Source organism: Arachis ipaensis, chromosome B4, assembly GCF_059453495.1.
Source record: "Arachis ipaensis isolate K30076 ecotype BB chromosome B4, ASM5945349v1, whole genome shotgun sequence".
Taxonomy (NCBI): domain Eukaryota; kingdom Viridiplantae; phylum Streptophyta; class Magnoliopsida; order Fabales; family Fabaceae; genus Arachis; species Arachis ipaensis.
Genome location: NC_142439.1, coordinates 11,880,874 through 11,900,225, shown reverse-complemented (window position 1 = coordinate 11,900,225; position 19,352 = coordinate 11,880,874). Strand labels below are relative to the sequence as shown.

Genomic DNA, 19,352 nt, shown 5'->3' with positions numbered 1-19,352 from the left:
GCCTCATTAGCCCTCCCAAAGCAAACCCGGTCTTCTGGACCCGGGGCCACTAACTCATACTTCGGCTCGTCCTCCTCAGAAGAACAAATTCTGTGGCGAGTACGAATGTGGGTGATAAACTCAGAATCGACTGAGGGTTCCTCCCCTAAAACTGTGACATCGACCCAGTGAGAGAGAGCATCTACAGAAGCCATTTCTTTTTCTAAAAAAGGGGTGACAAAACCTACAAGGGGAAAAGAAAAATCACCAATACGGTCTCTAAAGGAAGGGGGATGCGAAACCAAAGTCTGCAAATCAAATTTATCTACAAAAGCATATTAAAGAACTAATCTTTATCTGGAAATGAGGGTTGGAAGCAAAAGCCTTCGAAAGCGCAAGAATGCAGCACGAACGAATGCAAGGAAAATTTGAAAGATCGCAGAAACGAAACAATGAAAGAGAGGGAAAGTATTTATAAGAACGTTAGGGGCATAATGGTAAAATAGGGGCAATCATTAATGAAGATGCACCGTTACCAAGGCTATTGAATCCCTATGCACACCCTAACGGACACGACGCTTGATTAGACGTAACTGTCAGAACCAAAAGGTCACGAAAAGTCACGTCGGTTTCAAATCATCACGTCGGTCCCCTTACAAATCGGCTACGATCCCGAGTAGAATACTCGAACCCAAATCTTAAAAAGAAATTGGGCTCGAGTAGGGGCACTGTTCATACCCTGGCCCAATAAATAGGGCCCAGGATCCAAGCAAAGAAGCCCAACCCAAAGGGTTGGCTCTCCCCCAGTACCAGCCTTCATCCCAAGAAGTCGGTACTGAACACGACCTGCTCCAAAGAAGTCGGATACGAGGGTTAGCTGGCAGATAACACTCATTCGAATGAGTAACTGCCCCTAGAAACTCTCTAACCACTTCATAGAGCCATATCTTAACCTCCCTAAGATATGGGAACGGTTATCCACCTAAAAAGGTGGCACTACTTCAGCGGTGGTTATTGGTTCACCACTATAAATACATTGACACCATTCAGGTATCTCTAAGGCCTAATACACTCTAACCTGCTCGCACTCTTGCTAACTTAGGCATCGGAGTGTCTTTGCAGGTACCACCCCCCATTCTTTCACACGTACAAGTCGGACGGAGGATCACCGAGTAACAGATCCCATCGAAAGCCACCTCCTTCCTACGTTTGGGCCAACCAACGCTATCTAGCCCATTAATCTCCGGTTACCCACCGTAACAATTTCTATTATAAAAAATAACTAAAATATTCTTTTATATATATATATATATATATATATATATATATATATATATATATATATATATATTAAGAACCCTAAATTCTAACCATTTTTTTTCCTGTGTCGTTATAGGGTTAAAATTAGGATTTTTAAAATTAAAAAAATATATATATAATAAAAATATTTTATTTATTTTCTATAATAAGATTATTGTAGTCATTTTTTATAAAAAAGAATATTAATTTAAATCGATTTTAAAATTTGATTTGCTAATTTTTTAACCAAATCAATTTATTTGATCTAATTTTGATAAAAATAATATAATTTAATTAATTATATATATTAAATTTTAATTAAAAATAAATATTTTAAAAAAAAAAGCCGTTTTAAGTGTCTAAGTCTCCCCTTGCATATTACCTTATCTCTAATCATTGGTCATATCTCAATAATTGAATTTTTGAGCCATAACATGTAATACAACATCTCAGTTATTAGAAAATATGATATCCACTTAAAAGTTGAGGTTCACACCAATTATTGTTCGGTTTTTATTGGTGAGTGATTTCAAGAGTACAGTTCAGTGATAACAACTGAGTGGTTGCAGTTGCACATCTTTTCGCAGGCATGCTGATGCTGAAGTATCCCTAATTCGATGTATTTTTATATTTTATTAGATCTTGTCTTTTTGCTAAAAAAAAAATAATAAAATAAAAATCATTTAAGTAAACATTATTTGTCAATAAAAATAATAAAAAAATATTGATTAATTATTATTTAAAAAGATTATTACTTTTTCGGTGAACAATTTTTTTTTATAAATTTCTTTAACCTTTTGTTCATCATCTACTAATTAATTAAATAATTATTTATTAAAAAATTAATTTTTTAAAAATAAAATCTCAAAATAAAAAATATACAAAAAGATCTTGGCGACAAGTTAATAGATTTTAATTGGCACTAAGTGCTATTTATTTTTCAGGAAAAATCACCTAAAGAAATGAGATGAGTTTTAATATTACGAAAATGTCTTAAAATAAGTACACTAAAAATAAAAAAAAAAGATATTTTTTTATTAAAAAAATATCTTTTTTTATTAAAATAATGACGTCCAAATAAGCACAAATTATAGTAAATCGAATTAAGTAGCTTCGAATTAGGACCACCTATAATAAATCAAAACCAATAGTTTCAATTTAGTAGTAATGTGACGTTGGGGAGTTGCATGGTTAGATAAATCGAATGAGAGTGTTTTGATTTAATAGTTTTGTTAGCTCATGATAAATCAAAGCCAATTGTTTCAATTTAAATAAGGTGTTGTCCAAGGTAAATCGATGCTACTTATTTCGATTTAGTGTTGGCAAGCTATATAAAAGAGTTCGAATTTGTTAGATGCGAATTACATTTACGATTCTCCACTCCACTAGAAATACAAATTCTCTAAAAAAATCTTAAAAACTCCGGATATGGAGGACGACCCAGATTGTATATATCGTTTGGACGGAGTTGTCCATATTGCTGTATCTTGTGTATGATGTATCTCTTGTCCCAAATCCAGATTCTGCATCCGGAGATTTCTATTGTGTCATGGCCTCCAAGTCTAAAATTGAAATGTGCGGAGAGTATTGTTGACTTCTCAAACTTGATGCTCCACCATGCATCCCGGATTGAAATATTCCTCCATAGATCGTCATCGCTATCATCATCAATCATGACGGATTCCACATCATTGTCATCCCACAATATATCTTTGACGGCATCTGGCTGTCCACTCTTCCCTGAAGCCGGGATCATGACAGGAGTACCACCATCACAATAGCAAGTTGACGGAAGGATCAATTGTCACCTATTTCTCCATCATCAACGTAGTTTAGATTAGCTGCGAACGATGGAGATGCCACTAACCCAGGCTCAGGTGCAATGACATGCACAAATGACAAGGAACCAACAGGTATTGAACTTGAGGCTCCTGACATTGTTATAAATTGAGGATTCTGATTTGATCCTCCTAAACTACAAACCACATCTCCAAATTTGGCCAATAGCTCATAGGTCATCACCTCAGAAAAATGATGACGACAGTAAAACAAAACTTGCAAATCTTCGTCACCGTTTATTACAAAGGGGTCATACTTCACACCATCTCGAATAATATAAATCAAAATTCTATAAAATAACTTCTCCACTTGTTTCATGCCTTGCCATCCTAGATTTTGGATTATAGTTCTCTAAAACTCAACAAAACTTGTCGAAGGATTGATAAGGACACTCAACAAATCTTTATCAGTGAATTTTATTCTCTCTTGCGTTTTTTTCTTAATCGATTTTAGTATGGTTATCTTCAATGGTAAATCAAATCCTTTATACTCGATTTATATGGTTTCACCAATTTCCAGTAAATCGAAACAATCTCATTCGATTTATCTAGCTATGCAACTCCCCAACGTGACATCACTATTAAATCGAAGTTATTGATTTAAATTTACATGGATGGCCCTACTTCGAAGCCCTTAATTCAGTTTACTATGGTTTATGGTAAATCGAATTCACTCAATTCGATTTATATGGAAAGACTTAAAATTAAGTTTAATAAAATAAGGACTCTCACAAATAACTTTTCATTTTAGGACATTCACGTAATATTAAAACTCATTCTATTTCTTTAGGTGATTTGCCCACATGTAATACTATTTTCCATTTTCTATTGGCACTTCAATATGTTAGGAAATTCTAATTTATTTATGAACAATATATATATATATATATATATATATATATATATATATATATATATATATATAATCACAAATTAAGTTATTTTATAAATAGTCACAAAAAAAAGTTATTTTATAAATGACTTATATAATAGTGATGTTATTTATTATTATAAATGCTAATAAAATAAGTCATTATTACTTTTGATTTGAAATTAAATGAAAATAAAACTAGAGATACTATTATATTTAGGTTTTAGGGTTTAATGGGTGTCACACTCAAATATAAATAGTGACTTCAGAATTTTGGTCTCGAATATTCCAAAGCGGCCTCCGTAGTTTTTTTGCATTAAAGAGTTATGATTCAACCCTATTAGAGATACAGAAGACTTGGTTGAGAAAGATAAAAAAATCAAACTTTTTCAATTATGCTCATGAATTAAGATACGCTTCTGTATTCAAGTATTTTTTTTAATAATTTAATATGAATGATTTTAGGGTTAAAAAATTTTAAGAATTTCCAACAAACAATATCAGAGATATTTATGATTGAATCATTAAGAAATTATAAATTTATTTATTTATAATTGAATCTTGATTAAGTTTATGAAATTAGACTCAAATTAAATTTATAGAATTTTTTCTTTTCATATATATTTTGTCCAAATTAACCAATGTGAGAATAGCATTTATATTGATTCGTTAATAAAGAATTCAAAATTTTGGTTATTATTATTATATTTGAATTCAATGTTGAGAGTTTGGAAAAAAAACTTTTGGCATTTCCTGTCTTATAGGCTCATGGATCGAGAATCAATTTCTTGATGTACAGGACAATTTGAATTGCTATATTATAATGGAATGGAGTTTGGAAAAAAAACTTTTGGCATTTCCTGTCTTATAGGTTTCTCCTCAGGAATAAAAGTGGTGTTAACTAAGCATTTAGTGTGGATTTATACAGTAAACAGAATTCTCTTTTTGGAGCATATTGAGTTAATTTATGGAGATATAGAAAAGAAATTTAAAGTAAAGGGTGAAGAGATGAGCCTCTATGATCCTCCTCTTTAGAGGAGCTGATCGTCAAGCTAGTGACGTTAAAGAAGCGCTTGTCGGGAGGCAACCCGATAATTTCGTATCCTTAGTTATTCTTCGTAATAGCTTTCTTACTTATTTGATTTTTATTGAGATTTTATTATTTTTCTGATCATGCAGCTATTTTAGAACAGGAACCGGATTCCTCTTACTATTTGTTTTTATTTTCAGTTCTTCTTTACTTGAGGACAAGCAAACCTTTAAGTTTGGTGTTGACGCTTCGTTTAAGGGTTTTCTGTTTATTTTTATTGCACTAAGAGAGGTGAATCATCTTCACAAAGGAGCACAACCTGAAGAATAAAACGACCGCTCGGATAATTAAGGTGGTTGAGTTCCTTTCATTTTTTATTCCTTTCCGCTTTTATTATGTTATGTTCCGGTTTCCTGCTATTTTGATTTGTTTGTTGCATGATCCTTTATTAGTTAGAATCCTAGGTCTAGTTTAGTTTTCTCTTAATTGCTTTAATTCTGAAAAGATGTCTCATGTATTACTCACTGAGCTTGAAATTCAAATAAAAAAATACAGAAGTGATGTATTGCATGAGAAAATGAGTTTATATTGAAGAATAGTCTTATTTACTTAGATGTGGTGGTACTTTCTATGATTCTGAATGCATGACTTGAACAGTGCATGTTTTTTATAGTGAAATTTATGAATGTTAAAATTGTTGACTTTTGAAAGAATGATGAAAAAAGAGAAATGTTATTGATAATCTGAAAAATCATAAAATTGATTCTTGAAGCAAGAAAAAGCAATGAAAAACACGAAGCTTGCGAAAAAAATTTATATAAAATAAAGAAAAAAAAAGAAAAGCAAGCAGAAAAAGCCAATAACCCTTCAAACTAAAAGGCAAAGGGTAAAAAGGATTCAAGGCTTTGAGCATTAATGGATAGGAGGGCCCAAAGGAATAAAATCCTGGCCTAAGCGGCTAAAATCAAGCTGTCCCTAACCATATGCTTGTGGCTGAAGGTGTCAAGTGAAAAGCTTGAGACTGAGCGGTTAAAGTCGTGGTTCAAAGCAAAAAGAGTGTGCTTAAAAGCTCTGGGCACCTCTAACTGGGGACTCTAGCAAAGCTGAGTCACAATCTGAAAAGGTTCACCCAGCTATGTGTCTGTGGCATTTATGTATCCAGTGGTAATACTGGAAAACAAAATGCTTAGGGTCACAGGCAAGGCTCATAAAGTAGCTGTGTTCAAGAATCAACATACTGAACTAGGAGAATCAATAACACTATCTGAATTATGAGTTCCTATAGATGTCAATCATTATGAACTTCAAAGGATAAAGTGAGATGCCAAAACTATTCAGGATTACAGTTGTAAACCCCACTATAAGAAGAGACATGAGCTTAAGTGAACTCTCATTCTCATGCAAATTCACATCCTAAACTTATATTAGTTTTGGTTGCTTGAGGACAAGCAACAATTCAAGTTTGGTGTTGTGATGCGTGAGCATCTTTCCTATCTTTTCCTAGTGAATTTGTATTTAAATTGTTGAGTTTAATAAAAAATTAATTATCTTTTAGCTAATATGGATGCTACTTTGAATCTTGTGCAATTCTGTTTATTTTAGGTAGCATTCAGCTGGATTTGATGGAATTTCTGCAGAAGAAGAGATGAAGGCGAATGATGTTGTCAACCCTGACCTCTCTGCACTCAAACCTAAATAACTCGAGCTACAGAGGTCCAATGGATGTGATTCCAGTGGCGTTAGAAAGCTAACTTCTAGAGCTTTCCAACGATATATAATAGTCCATACTTCTTCTCCGAACTCGCTGCCAAGGCTGCGCCGAACTTGAGATTTCTCAAGTTAGGCGCAAGACACAACAACAATACGCGAGATTGGTCCTGCCCACTTCAAGTTAGGCACACTAAAGCACAAGTTAGACGCAGCTTCACTCAACTAAACTCTAATTCATGCTGTCAAACCCAAGTTAGGTGTGGATCCTAGTGAAGCCAAGTGGTCCCCATCCATTAATTGAAGATTTGCTAATTGCTATAATTAATTCTAATTTAAATTCAAATTTTAAAAATAGGAAAAGATATTATTTTAGTTTAAAAGATAGATTTTTAATTAATTAGGATTAGATATAAATAGAGGGATACCACTTCAACATTATTGGATCCCAGACTACCAAAATACATTTTATTAGAATCCTTATTTTCTACCTGAACCATGAGCAACTAATTCTCCATTGTTAAGGTTAGGAGCTCTGTCTATTTCTATGGAATAATTTTATTGCTTTTTCTATTTTAATTTATGCATGGATTTATAATTTAAGAATTGTTTTCACTCTTTATCTTATGAATTTGGGTAGAACGGAAGTATGACCTTCTTTCTATTTGAGTTCTTGTAAAACTTGGAAAAGCTCTTTACTTGAACAACAGCTTGAAAACATATTCTCCTAAATTTTAATTATCTGGATTTCACGGGATACATGACATATAATCTTTTTATTTTTGGGTAATTAGAGTTTTTGGGGCATATAAACTGGAATTTGATCATGTAGCTTCTAACTGGAATTAATTGACCAAGGAATTGGCAGTTAATGAATTTTAGAGGAGACTAGAAAGGTCTAAGGAATTAGGGTCTAGTCACATATAGTTTGCCATAAATTAAATCCTACATAATTAAAATAGTTAGTAAGAAAAGTAAATCCGAAAAAATAGATAACTCTGAAGCCTTAACTGCTTTCTCAATATTTTACTCCCAACTTATTCACCTGCCTGTCTTCAAACATCTAAATTTATTAATTAATGCTCTTTGAATATTCAAACACTATTTTCTATTTGTCTAACTAAGCCTATCAAACACTATTGTTGCTTAATCCATCAATCTTTGTGGGATCGACCCTTACTCATGTAAGGTATTACTTGGTACGACCCGGTGTACTTGCCGGTAAGTTAGTGGGTTACAAATACCGCACCAATGATCGAGGATGATGGTGATGCGGAAGATGAGGCTGATAATGTGTAACAAGTTATTTTGTATTCGCGTTGAATATTTTGCTATTTTATATGTAATAGATAATAATTTGTGGTGCTGTTGAACTATGATTTTGTTGGTTGTGGAACTGAATTGTTTCCGTTTAATGATAGTGCTTTTTGTTTAAGGAAAAAGCTGTGCTTGATTGATCGGAAATTGATCTGAGAATATTTCCCTTTTTGTTTGATGTGACTGTCGAGTATTGGCAGGTTGTAATTAGATGAGTGTTTCTGTCGTCCGAGCTATATGGATAGTAGATAGAATTGTGTTTGATTGACAATATAATTCGCCTAGTTGTTAGTTTAAATAGAGGGAGATAATTTTTATTTCTCATGTATGGTAAATTGGTGGACCTTTGAATACAAAGGTGCAGGTAGGCTAGCCTCGTTAAAACCTCTCCAAGTAAAACCCTTTGGGACAAAATCTTGGTAGTAGGAAAAAGAGTACAAGCCTGTCCCTGACTTTTAACTATAAAATTTCTTTAGGGAAGAAACATTCCAGGTATTGGGCAGGATTTTACCATCTATGGATTCTAGTTTGTATGCTCCATTTTTGAGTACTTCTGCTATTCGGTATGGGTCGTCCCAGTTTGCTGCGAGCTTTCCATGTGATGGTAGTTTCTGAGCAGTTTCTGTCTTACGAAGTATTAAGTCGCCTTTCACAAATGATCTGCTTTTCACCGTTTTGTTATATTGGCGAGGTAGTGCGTGCTGTGCCGCACGTTGTCGTAATGTGGCGATGTCTCATATTTCTTTGATGATATCGAGTTCGGATCTCCGAGCTTCTTCCTGATTGCCGAGCTGGGTTCTGATTGAGCTCTGGAAAATTTCCAGTGGTATCATAGCCTCAGAGCCATATACTAGTCTGAATGATGTTTCTTTTGTTGATGATTGTGGGGTTGTATTGTACCCCCAAAGGACTTCAGGTATTAGCTCGGCCCAGAGGCCTTTGGCGTCATCTAGCTTCTTCTTCAGTGTATGTAAGATGACCTTATTTGCGGCTTCGGCTAGCCCATTCGTTTGAGGGAGTTCGACTGAGGCGAAATGTTGCCGGATTTTAAGATTCTGCAAAAAAGACTGAAATTTCTGATCTGCAAACTGGAGACCATTGTCAGTTATGATATGGTGAGGTATTCCAAAACGGCAAATAATATTTTTCCAAACGAAAGAAATCATTTGTTGGGATGTGATTCTCGCCAAAGGTTGGGCTTCCACCCATTTTGAGAAATAATCGATTCCTACTATGAGAAAATTTACCTGGCCCGGTGCCGTGGGGAATGGACCGAGTATATCTAACCCCATTGGTTGAAAGGCCAATTGATATCAGAGTGATGTAGTTGCTCGACGGGAATGTGTATCAGTGGTGCATGTTTCTGGCAATTGTTGCAGGTCCGGATTTTGTGTTGGCTATCCTGCTTTAAAGTCGGCCAGAAGAAACCAGCGCAGAGGACTTTTGATGTTAGGCTCCGAGCACCGGTGTGTGTTCCGCAGATTCCCTCATGTGCCTCGGCTAATGTTATGTCGGCTTCGTGCTTGTTAAGACATTTTAGCAACGGGCGAGTGTATCCTCGTCTGTACAGAGTTCCGTGGAGTACTGTGAAGGAAGATGCTTGTCTTCAGAACTTTTTTGTATTTTCGACCTCTGCTGGTATATGACCTGTTTGTAAATATTGTATGAAGTCGTCCCTCCAATCCTTTTCCTGTGTAACACTTAACACATTTGTTAGAGTAACACTTGGAGATATTATGGTGAATTGATGTAGTGTAGATAACTCGGATTGTGTGCTGCCGAGCTTAGATAAAATGTCAGCCCTTTGATTTTGTTCTCGTGGTATGTGTTGTATTTCAAATTTAGAGAATTTTGAAGTTAATTTTTTCACTAATAGTAGATATTTAGATAAAAGAGGATCCTTTACCTGAAAAAGGTTGTTTACCTGTTGTACTATCAGTAAAGAGTCATAGTATAACTTTATGGCCGATTTTGGAGATTCAGACAAAGTCGGAGTCCGGCGAGTAGTGCTTCATATTCGGATTGGTTGTTGCTGGCTTTGAAAGCTAAGTGTAAGGAATGTTCCAGTATAAAGCCATCTTCGGCCTCCAGACAGATTCTAGCTCTATAGCCCCCATTATTGGAGGAGCCGTCCACATACAAAGTCCATTGCTTTGTATGGTCCTCTTCTGATGGTATTGTAAGTTTGGCAATAAAATCGGCCAGGAATTGGGACTTAATTGGTCCTCTGGATTGATACCTAATGTTGAACTCTGACAACTCGACTGCCCATTTTATAAGTCTTCCTGCAATTTCTGGTTTGTGTAACACCTGTCTTAATGGATGATCTATTCTGACATAGATAATATGGCTATGGAAATAAGGTCGGAGTCGTCGCGCTGAGAATATCAAAGCTAAAGCGAGCTTCTCAATCCTCGGATAGTTGAGCTCAGCGTGTTGGAGAGTTTTGCTGACAAAATATATTGGATGCTGAACTTTGTTCCTTTCTGTAACAAGAGCCGAGCTTATCGCCCAATCAGTAATTGATAAATATAAAAACAAATCCTCCCCTTGGAGGGGTTTTTGCAGAATCGGCGGTTGTGAGAGAGTTGTTTTTAGTTTGGTAAAAGCTCTCTTACAGTCGTCGTTCCATTGAAATTTGGTTTTCTTTTTTATTGTTTGAAAAAAGGGAATAGATGTTGAAGCTAGGCATGGAACAAATCTCGACAGGGCGGCAAGTCTTCCTGTAAGGCGTTGTACTTCTTTGACTGTCTTCGGGCTAGCCATATCCAGAACTGCTCGGCATTTGTCTGGATTTGCCTCAATTCCCCTGCGTGTTAGTAGAAATCCTAAAAACTTACCCCCTTGAACGGCGAATGCGCATTTCTCGGGATTGAGGCACATGTTGTAGCGGCGTATTTGGCCGAATATTTCTGCTAAATCGTCGATATGGTTTTTCCCGATCTGTGTCTTGGCCACCATGTCATCGACATATACTTCGATGTTTCTGCCAATCTGTTTGGCGAAGACCTTGTCCATAAGACGTTGATAAGTTGCACCTACATTCTTTAATCCAAATGGCATAACTTTATAACAGTAGTTACCGAAATCAGTAATAAATGCCATTTTACTTTGATCGGATGGGTGCATGAGAATTTGATTATACCCCGAATACGCATCCATAAAACTTAAGGTAGCATAACCTGAGGCGTTATCTACTAAAGAGTCTATGGATGGTAAAGGATAGGAATCCTTAGGGCATGCTTTGTTTAAGTCAGTAAAGTCGACGCACATGTGCCACTTACCGTTTTGCTTTCTTACCATTACCACATTTGCTAGCCAGGTAGTAAATCTGATTTCTTTGATAAATTCTGCGTTGATGAGCTTTTGGGTTTCCTCTAAGGACGCTCTTTTCTTCTCTTCACCGAGTTTTCTTTTCTTTTGCTGTACTGGTCTGACTGACGAGTTTATTGCTAGTTTATAGTTGATAATTTGTGGGTCGATGCCGGGCATGTCTGAAGGTGTCCATGCGAATAGGTCGGCTTGATTTTGTAGGAAGGTAGTGATGGCCTTTAGTTCTGATGTGTTGATTGACATGCCTACATAAGTAAATTTGTTAGGATCATTATTAAAATATACTTTCTGTAAGTCGTCGGATGGTTTAGGGCGTTCAAGAAAGTCAGCTCTTGGATCAAGGTCGGCGAGTGCATGGCTGTTGTTGGTAAGGTCGACATTGTTGACCTGTTGCCTGGAACGGTTTTGGAGTTTCATGTTGATTTGTAACACCGCCGTGCCTCTTTATGATCTCCGTGGATTGTTACAACTTGATCGTCCTGCAGAGGAAACTTAACACACAGATGAACTGTAGAAACAATTGCGCCGAACTTGTTTAAAAAAGGTCGGCCAAGTATAAGATTATATGGACTAAAACAATCGACTACTAAATATTGAATGTCATATGTTTTTGAAAGATGATGCTCACCCAGTGTGGTTTGTAACCACACTGATCCCAATATTGGCACTCGTTCACCCGATAACCCGACAAGGTCTCCTCCTGTTGACTGGAGGGTATTGGCGCTGAGCTTCATTTTTTGGAATGTTGTGTAGAATAGAACGTCGGTGCTGCTCTCGGGATCCAGAAGTACTTTCCTTACCAACAGATCGCCCAATTGAAGGGTGATTACCATAGGATTGTCCAAGTTGTGTATGTTTGAATTAAAGTCGGCGTGTGTGAACGTCACTTGGGGGAGTTGTGTTGCGAATTTAGCTTCACGCTGGAAGCCCTCTGCCGAGCATATAGCTCGGTATGATCTCTTTCTGGCCGAGCTTGAGGATCCCCTGCCGGCGTATCCCCCTGAAATACAATTGATTATACCTCGGGGCTTTTCATATTGATTTGGCGTTGTCCTTTCCTTTCCTCGGTGCTGTTGTTCTGATGAATCCTCGTTCCTGGAAGGTGTGGAACGTTTTTGAATGTGACTTCCAATGTACTTGTCAAGATGTCCTTGCCGAGCTAACCGTTCTAAGAGATCCTTTGCTACCACATAGTCATCAGTGGTGTGGCCGTGCTTCTGGTGGAAGGCACAATATTTAGATTTGTCTACGTTCTTAGTGTCTTGGTAGGTGCCGGCCTTTCTTGGTAGCTTGATGAGTTTGGAATTTAGAATCTCTTTGATGATATCCTCCCGCTTAGTGTTAAACTGCGTATAAGAGTCGAAACGAGGTGTTAGTTTAAAACCTTTCTTACTATTTAGAGTTTTATCATCGTCTCTATAGCTTGTTTTGTCAGACTTCCGAGCTTGTCTGAGCTCTTCGATATCAGTTTGGCCTTTGGCTTTCTCCCGGAACTCGGCAAGGATTTTGGGCTTGGCTACTGCAATTGTTTCCTGGAACTTCCCAGGTCGGAGGCCGCTTTTGATTGCATGCAAATGGACTTCGGGATGAAGGTCGGGTATGCTGATGGCGACTTTTGTGAAGCGAGTCATATAGTCCTTCAAACTTTCGTTTTGCCCCTGCTTGATAGTATTCAGATAGTTAGAGTCATGCAGATATATTGCGGATCCAGCGAAGTGTTCTTCAAACAGCTTGGCCAGTTGCTGAAATCGCGAGATAGAACCTGCAGACAAAGCACACAACCAATCAAGTGCAGGACCGTCTAAATAATTTGGAAAACAACGGCATAAAACAGTATCTGATGCACCATTGACGATCATTGTTGATCGGAACTTTTTGAGAAATTTCTTCGGGTCTCCGAGTCCATCATAAGGTGTGAGGGTTAGTGGCAGGGTGAATCTCTTCGGCAATTCGAAGTTCATCACTTCTTCTGTGAAGGGTCCTACAGGTTCGTCGGACTCTTCGTTTTCATCTTCAGGTTGAACTTCGTCGGCTCGGATAGTTTTCGAGACATGAGAGGGCTGGGAATGATGCTCATTATCTTCTGGTTGCTGGCGATGAGTGTCATTATGTTCTATCCGAGCATGGTTTAGTTTAGCGATTTGAGCAGCCATTATTTGATTTTCTTCGGCCATTCGTTGATTGGCTTGTTGTAGCTCAGCTACCATCCGCATAAGTTCGGATAGTGAAGGAGGTGGTACGTCAGCCATGGGTGTAAACGAAAGTAATGGGACCAAAAGAAAGAATTGATTTCCTCGGCCCCACGGTGGGCGCCAATTGATCTTGCCTACGAAATAGATCGGCTTCAACTATCTGGTATCAACCGAGCTATATACTCGGAGGCTGGACGTCCAACTCCTGAATCCGAGCTTTTCTTTGTGTTACTGTGTGAAAGCGCGAGCAATGAAAAGGGGGAGGAGTTTACCTGCAAAGGCACTCCAAAGTTTAAGTCAGTATATTATCTTGTTCGAACTTTATGAAAAAGAAATGTTTTACCTCCCTTTATATGATGAATTCTTCGTCAGTTACATTCTCGGCAATAATCGTCGATTTCTGAAATGATTGCTATTGTAACCGACTTTATTATGTCGTTTGGGTGTCAGTTATGATAGGAGCATTGATGTCATAAAATCCGAGTAGTAACATATAATAATGAGTTATAGCTCATATTGATAACGGTTATGAGGCCGAGTTATAACTCGTATTAATGATGACCATATCAGTTATTATTACCTTTGCTTTGGAATTAAATAAGAATAAAATTAAAGATACTATTATATTTAGGTTTTAGGGTTTAATCATTTAATGGGTACCATACTCAAATATAAATAGTGACTTCAGGATTTTGGTCCCTAGTATATTAAAGCGGTCTCCATAGCTCTTTTTCTATTAAAGACTTGTGATTCAGTCCTACTAGAGATACATAAGACTTTGGTTGAAGAAGATCAAAGAACTAAACTCTTTCAATCATGCTCACGAATTAAGATAACTTCCACATTCAAGTATTTATTTTTTAATGATTTAACGTAGATGATATTGAGGTTAAAAAATTCTAAGAATTTTCAACGCAATATTATATACTCACTCAATTGACATTTGACAATAAATTAAATAAAATTTTTGTCAGCTTAGGTTGGTCAAGTGATCAACTCACTCGTTCGCTTAAATAAGTATCGGAAATTTGAATCTCATCTTGTACATGCAGCAATCCATTAAACAATAACAAACTCCTTAAATAAAACTCAAATCTACAATAAATTAATTTTTAACATATCGAATTAGAAGATATCGTAAACAACAACAAAATTTTTTTAAAGCATTCTCTGCACTACTGATGCAATTTTACGTTATTACATACCTTCGTTTCAAGTTTCAACACCTTCATATAAGAAAATTAAACCATTCCTTAATTATAACAATAATAGAATTAAACACACCACTTGAATATCTGAGCAAGAAGAATGAAAATTATATACAGAAAGTCCTGGGATTAATATTTTTTATTAATTTTGATCAATATTTAACCATCATAAATATCAAATTATTTTTAATAAATAAATTATATTAATTTATATATGTAAATTTTATTAAATATAAATATAAATTGAGTTAATAGTCAAAATAATCTCTAAAAAATACTTCGATCTCCATTTTCATTCCCAAAAGAATAAATTAATTGAATTCGTCTCTAAAAGATAACCAACTTAGTCACGTTCGTCCTTCCGCTATTTTCTTTACTAACGGTGCTCACAGAGAATGACGTGGTTACATTTTTTTTGTTTGGTTAAAGTCTGAAACTAAGCAAGCCCAAACCCGAAAAAACGAACCATAATCACTACCAACCCGATTCTCTACTAAAACTCCCTCACTGATTGTCTTCTCCTGTTCCTTCATGGTAGAATACTGTGCGAATCCTCCATGGCAATGGCTCTGCCGCCACTGCTTCGGTTACGGTTGGTTCCGTCGCCGCCGATGACTCTACTTTTGTTGCCTTCACCCATGCCTCTGTTCCTGCTACCGACGCCTCTGCTCGCACTGTTGCTGCTGACGCCTCTGTTACTTCTGCTGACTCCGCTTCTGCCGCCGATGATGCCGGTGTGACCTCCGAAGCTGGCCCCATCTCCGCTTCACTTCTGCTTCGTACTCACACAGTAGCTATGCTTCGAGCTCCTCCATGCGAAGAAGGAAGAACGATGAGACAAGTGTCTTGTGAAATACCCCAGATAGAGATGACACTATTGTCCTGATGGCTGAAGACGACGAATTCGAATTGAAGCTATCCAAGGGGGTGGTGTGAGCCAATTCGAGAAGTCAGATTTATTATTACTGCTTGTCTTGTTCTCTTCTGGTTCTGCCTAACCCCACTTCTTCATCCATATATCCACTTCCCATTGATAAATCTAGAGAAGAGAGGGACAACTTCCCAATTGATGAAACAGAATTCTTGTTGTTGGCATCATTAATTTCACGATCCATTGCTGTGTTTGACCAAGCATCCATGAAAACCTTTGGTTTATCAAATTGGAAAGTTTTCATAAGAATCAGAACAGGGTTAATGAAAGTTTGAGAGGCGCTTGTTGTGTTGTTGATCTAAGCACATTCCAAGTTCCAGAACGAACACACTAACAATGCTTTATGACTACTCTAATGATTGCAGATGATATAGTGATCTTCTTTGTCTTCATGATGGTAAGTCATGGGTTAGAAAAAGAGAGAGTGAGAGTGAGAGTGAAAAAGAATCTAAGACTGTTCTAAAGGTAAAACAACGTCATTTAGTAAATTATATTAATTTATGTGTATAAATTTTAATAAATATAAGTATAAATTATGTATTTTATGTGTAAAATTTATATTTTTGTAAATATAAATACAAATTATTACTAACCAAATATTAGTATAATATAATATTTTTTGTTTTCAACGATATTTTTTAGTTCGGTAGGCTAAGAACTAATCCATCACAGTACTGAGATTTATTTAAGAGTTTACTAGTAATTAATAAATTGAGATTTAAATCCAGACAATTATTAAACGAACTAGTAAATTAATCACTAGACTAATCTAATTTAATTATATAATATAATATTTGTTGATCCTGGAATACTACTAAATTATATATAAAACCATAAATTAATAAGTTTTAAGAATGTGGTAGAATTATTTATAATAATATATTTATTATATTTTAACAATAATAAATAAATAAATAAATAACAAATTATGGCTTCCACCTGCAAATTTTGATAAAAAAAATGCTCGAATTAAATTAGCCCACGTTTCTTGAATACTTTTTTGTGTACCATATTTTCAGCACATTGTCACGGCCTTGGACACACTCCAACGCTACCGTGATGGCACTCGGACTTACTCAACCTCTTGAGCTAAGACCAAGTCAGCCTAACCCTCAATACTTAGCAAGAAAGCTAAGAATACAAGAGAACACAAGAGAAAGGAAGCTTTGGTGGAAGAACACTTTATTGATCAAGTGTGGTTACAAATGATTCACACACCTTACACTAACTCTTACCTCGTATTTATAGCCATCCACCTCCTCAATGGATGGTTAAGATCAAATCTAATCAACGGTCCAGATTAATCATCCAGAACCTTCTTTACAAATATCTACCCTACCACAACTTTCCAAATATTTCTAGATTATTCCATACCACTATTTATACTTCTATATACATCTACACTCTTCTAGAATACTCTATGATCTTCTAGAGTCTTCTAGAACCTTCTAGGATATTCCAGGAACTTCTAGGACATTCTAGAACGTTCCAGAACCATCTAGAGCATTCTCAAATACTCTAGAAAACTCTACAAACACTGTTAAATTTAACCTTCTAAAATTTTCCGTGACATTCTCCCCCACCTAATGCGCAGACGTCCTCGTCGCGTTCTGTTCATGATAGCGCTCTAGGTGTTCTTGGAATTGCCACAGATCTTCGCGAGTTTCCCAGCTAGCTTCAGTTATCGGGAGCCCTTTCCACTTGATCAAGTATTGGATACTTGGTGGTACTCCTCTTCGTCGCACGACGCGATTAGCTAGGATCTCTTCGATTTCTTTGTCAAAAGATCTAATCACCACAGGCGGAGCACGACTCGAGTTACCTCTACTCGGTTCGTCTTGGTCCGCATGATATGGTTTAAGCATACTCACATGGAAGACCGGGTGGATCTTCATAGAGGGAGGGAGTTGTACTTTATAAGCAACCTCCCCAACACGTCCAATGATCTCAAATGGCCCTTCGTATTTGCGGATTAAACCCTTATGAACCTTGCGAAAGGCTTTGAATTGTTGTGGAAGAAGTTTGATCATTACCTTGTCTCCCACTTGATAGCTTGCATGCCTCCTCTTCTTATCTGCCCATTTCTTCATCCTCTTGGCAGCTTTGTCGAGGTAAGAACGAGTGACATCTGCTTGTTCTTCCCATGACTTAATCATATGATAAGCTCCAGGGCTCTTCCCTGAGTAAGAGGAAGAAAGAGAGTGAGGCGTAAGCGGCTGTTGTCCAGTCACAATCTCGAACGGACTCTTCCCTATAGACTCACTCCTTTGCAAATTGTATGAGAACTGAGCAATGTCGAGGAGTTTTGTCCAATCCTTCTGATTAGCGCTCACAAAATGCCTTAAGTAACACTCGAGTAAGGCATTCACTCTCTCAGTCTGCCCATCGGTTTGAGGATGGAAGCTTGTTGAGAAATGAAGCTCCGACCCAAGGAGTTTGAACAACTCTGTCCATAATCGTCCTGTGAAGCGTGGATCTTGATCACTAATGATGCTCTTAGGCAATCCCCAATATTTCACCACATTCTTGAAGAATAGTCGTGCTGCCTCCTCTGCAGTGCAGTCAGTAGGGGCGGGTATAAAGGTAGCATATTTCGAAAATCGATCCACTACCACGAGAATAGATCCAAACCCCTCGGATTTCGGTAAGGCAGAGATGAAATCTAGAGAGACACTTTCCCACGGTCGCTCTGATAGAGGCAGAGGTTCCAACAACCCACTTGGTGTCTTGTTTTCAATCTTATCTTGTTGGCACACAAGACAAGTTTTCACATAGCTCTCCACTTCATCTCTCATTTGAGGCCAATAATAAGAAGATTCAATGAGTGCTAAGGTCCTTCGCTGACCTTGGTGACCAGCCCACTTGGTGTCGTGGTGTAGTTGGTTATCACGTCCAACTTCTTGGCTAATGGATCGTGATGCAACCCTTCCTTGATGGTATGCACAATATCTCCTTCAACCATAGAAATGGCCGCCATCCTGTATGGTTTTAAGATAGGTGATTTCGCTCCTAACTCCAATTCAATGTTGTCATCCATCTTTCTTCTAGGTGGTAACTGCTTTGGCAACTCGAGAGGTATCACATCCTTATTTTCTTCAAGGACTTCCTTGATTTTAGGGGGAGCATCTTCTCCTTTGGCTGTTGACTCCTCTTGTAGTAAAGCCAAAGACACCATCTCCTCCTTCTTGAAACCTTTCTTGAGTTGCATGGTCGAGAGAATCGGAATTCCTCCAGCCTTTGAGATTGTAGGGACCATGCATGGAGACCCTTTCTCCATGACGCATACTATATTGTAGTATGGCATAGGTATTATATTTGCCTTCCTTTGTAAATCGAGCCCGATGACTATTTTAAAATCGTCCATGGGTGCTACTGAGAAATCCACAAGGCCCTTCCAAGAACCAAGAGTCATCTCAACCCCTTTTGCTACTCCCTTAAGGGGTTCACCCTTGGTATTCACGGGTTTGAACCAACCATTCTTTTCGGTGATCTTCAACCCAAGCCTCCTTGCTTCATCAGGCGTGATGAAGTTGTGTGTAGCACCAGTGTCGATCATAGCCATGACGGGTTTTTCATTGATAAAGCCTTTGACATACATCAAGCCTTTCTTTTCTATAGTGCTTGCTTCTTTGCCCTTCACAGCATTC

The 19,352-nt window shown here is 37.1% G+C and overlaps 1 protein-coding gene across 1 annotated transcript; it reads right to left on the bottom strand.

The window, feature by feature from the left end:
• Positions 1-11,787: 11,787 nt before the first annotated feature.
• Positions 11,788-13,623, bottom strand: LOC107636096 (uncharacterized). The gene has a single exon (XM_016339630.1). It carries the CDS (start codon positions 13,621-13,623, stop codon positions 11,788-11,790), a length of 1,836 nt encoding a protein of 611 aa, XP_016195116.1.
• Positions 13,624-19,352: the final 5,729 nt, after the last annotated feature.

Excerpts from the sequence above, each read along its gene's own strand:
- LOC107636096 (XM_016339630.1), bottom strand. The coding sequence starts at position 13,623 with ATGGCTGACGTACCACCTCCTTCACTATCCGAACTTATGCGGATGGTA.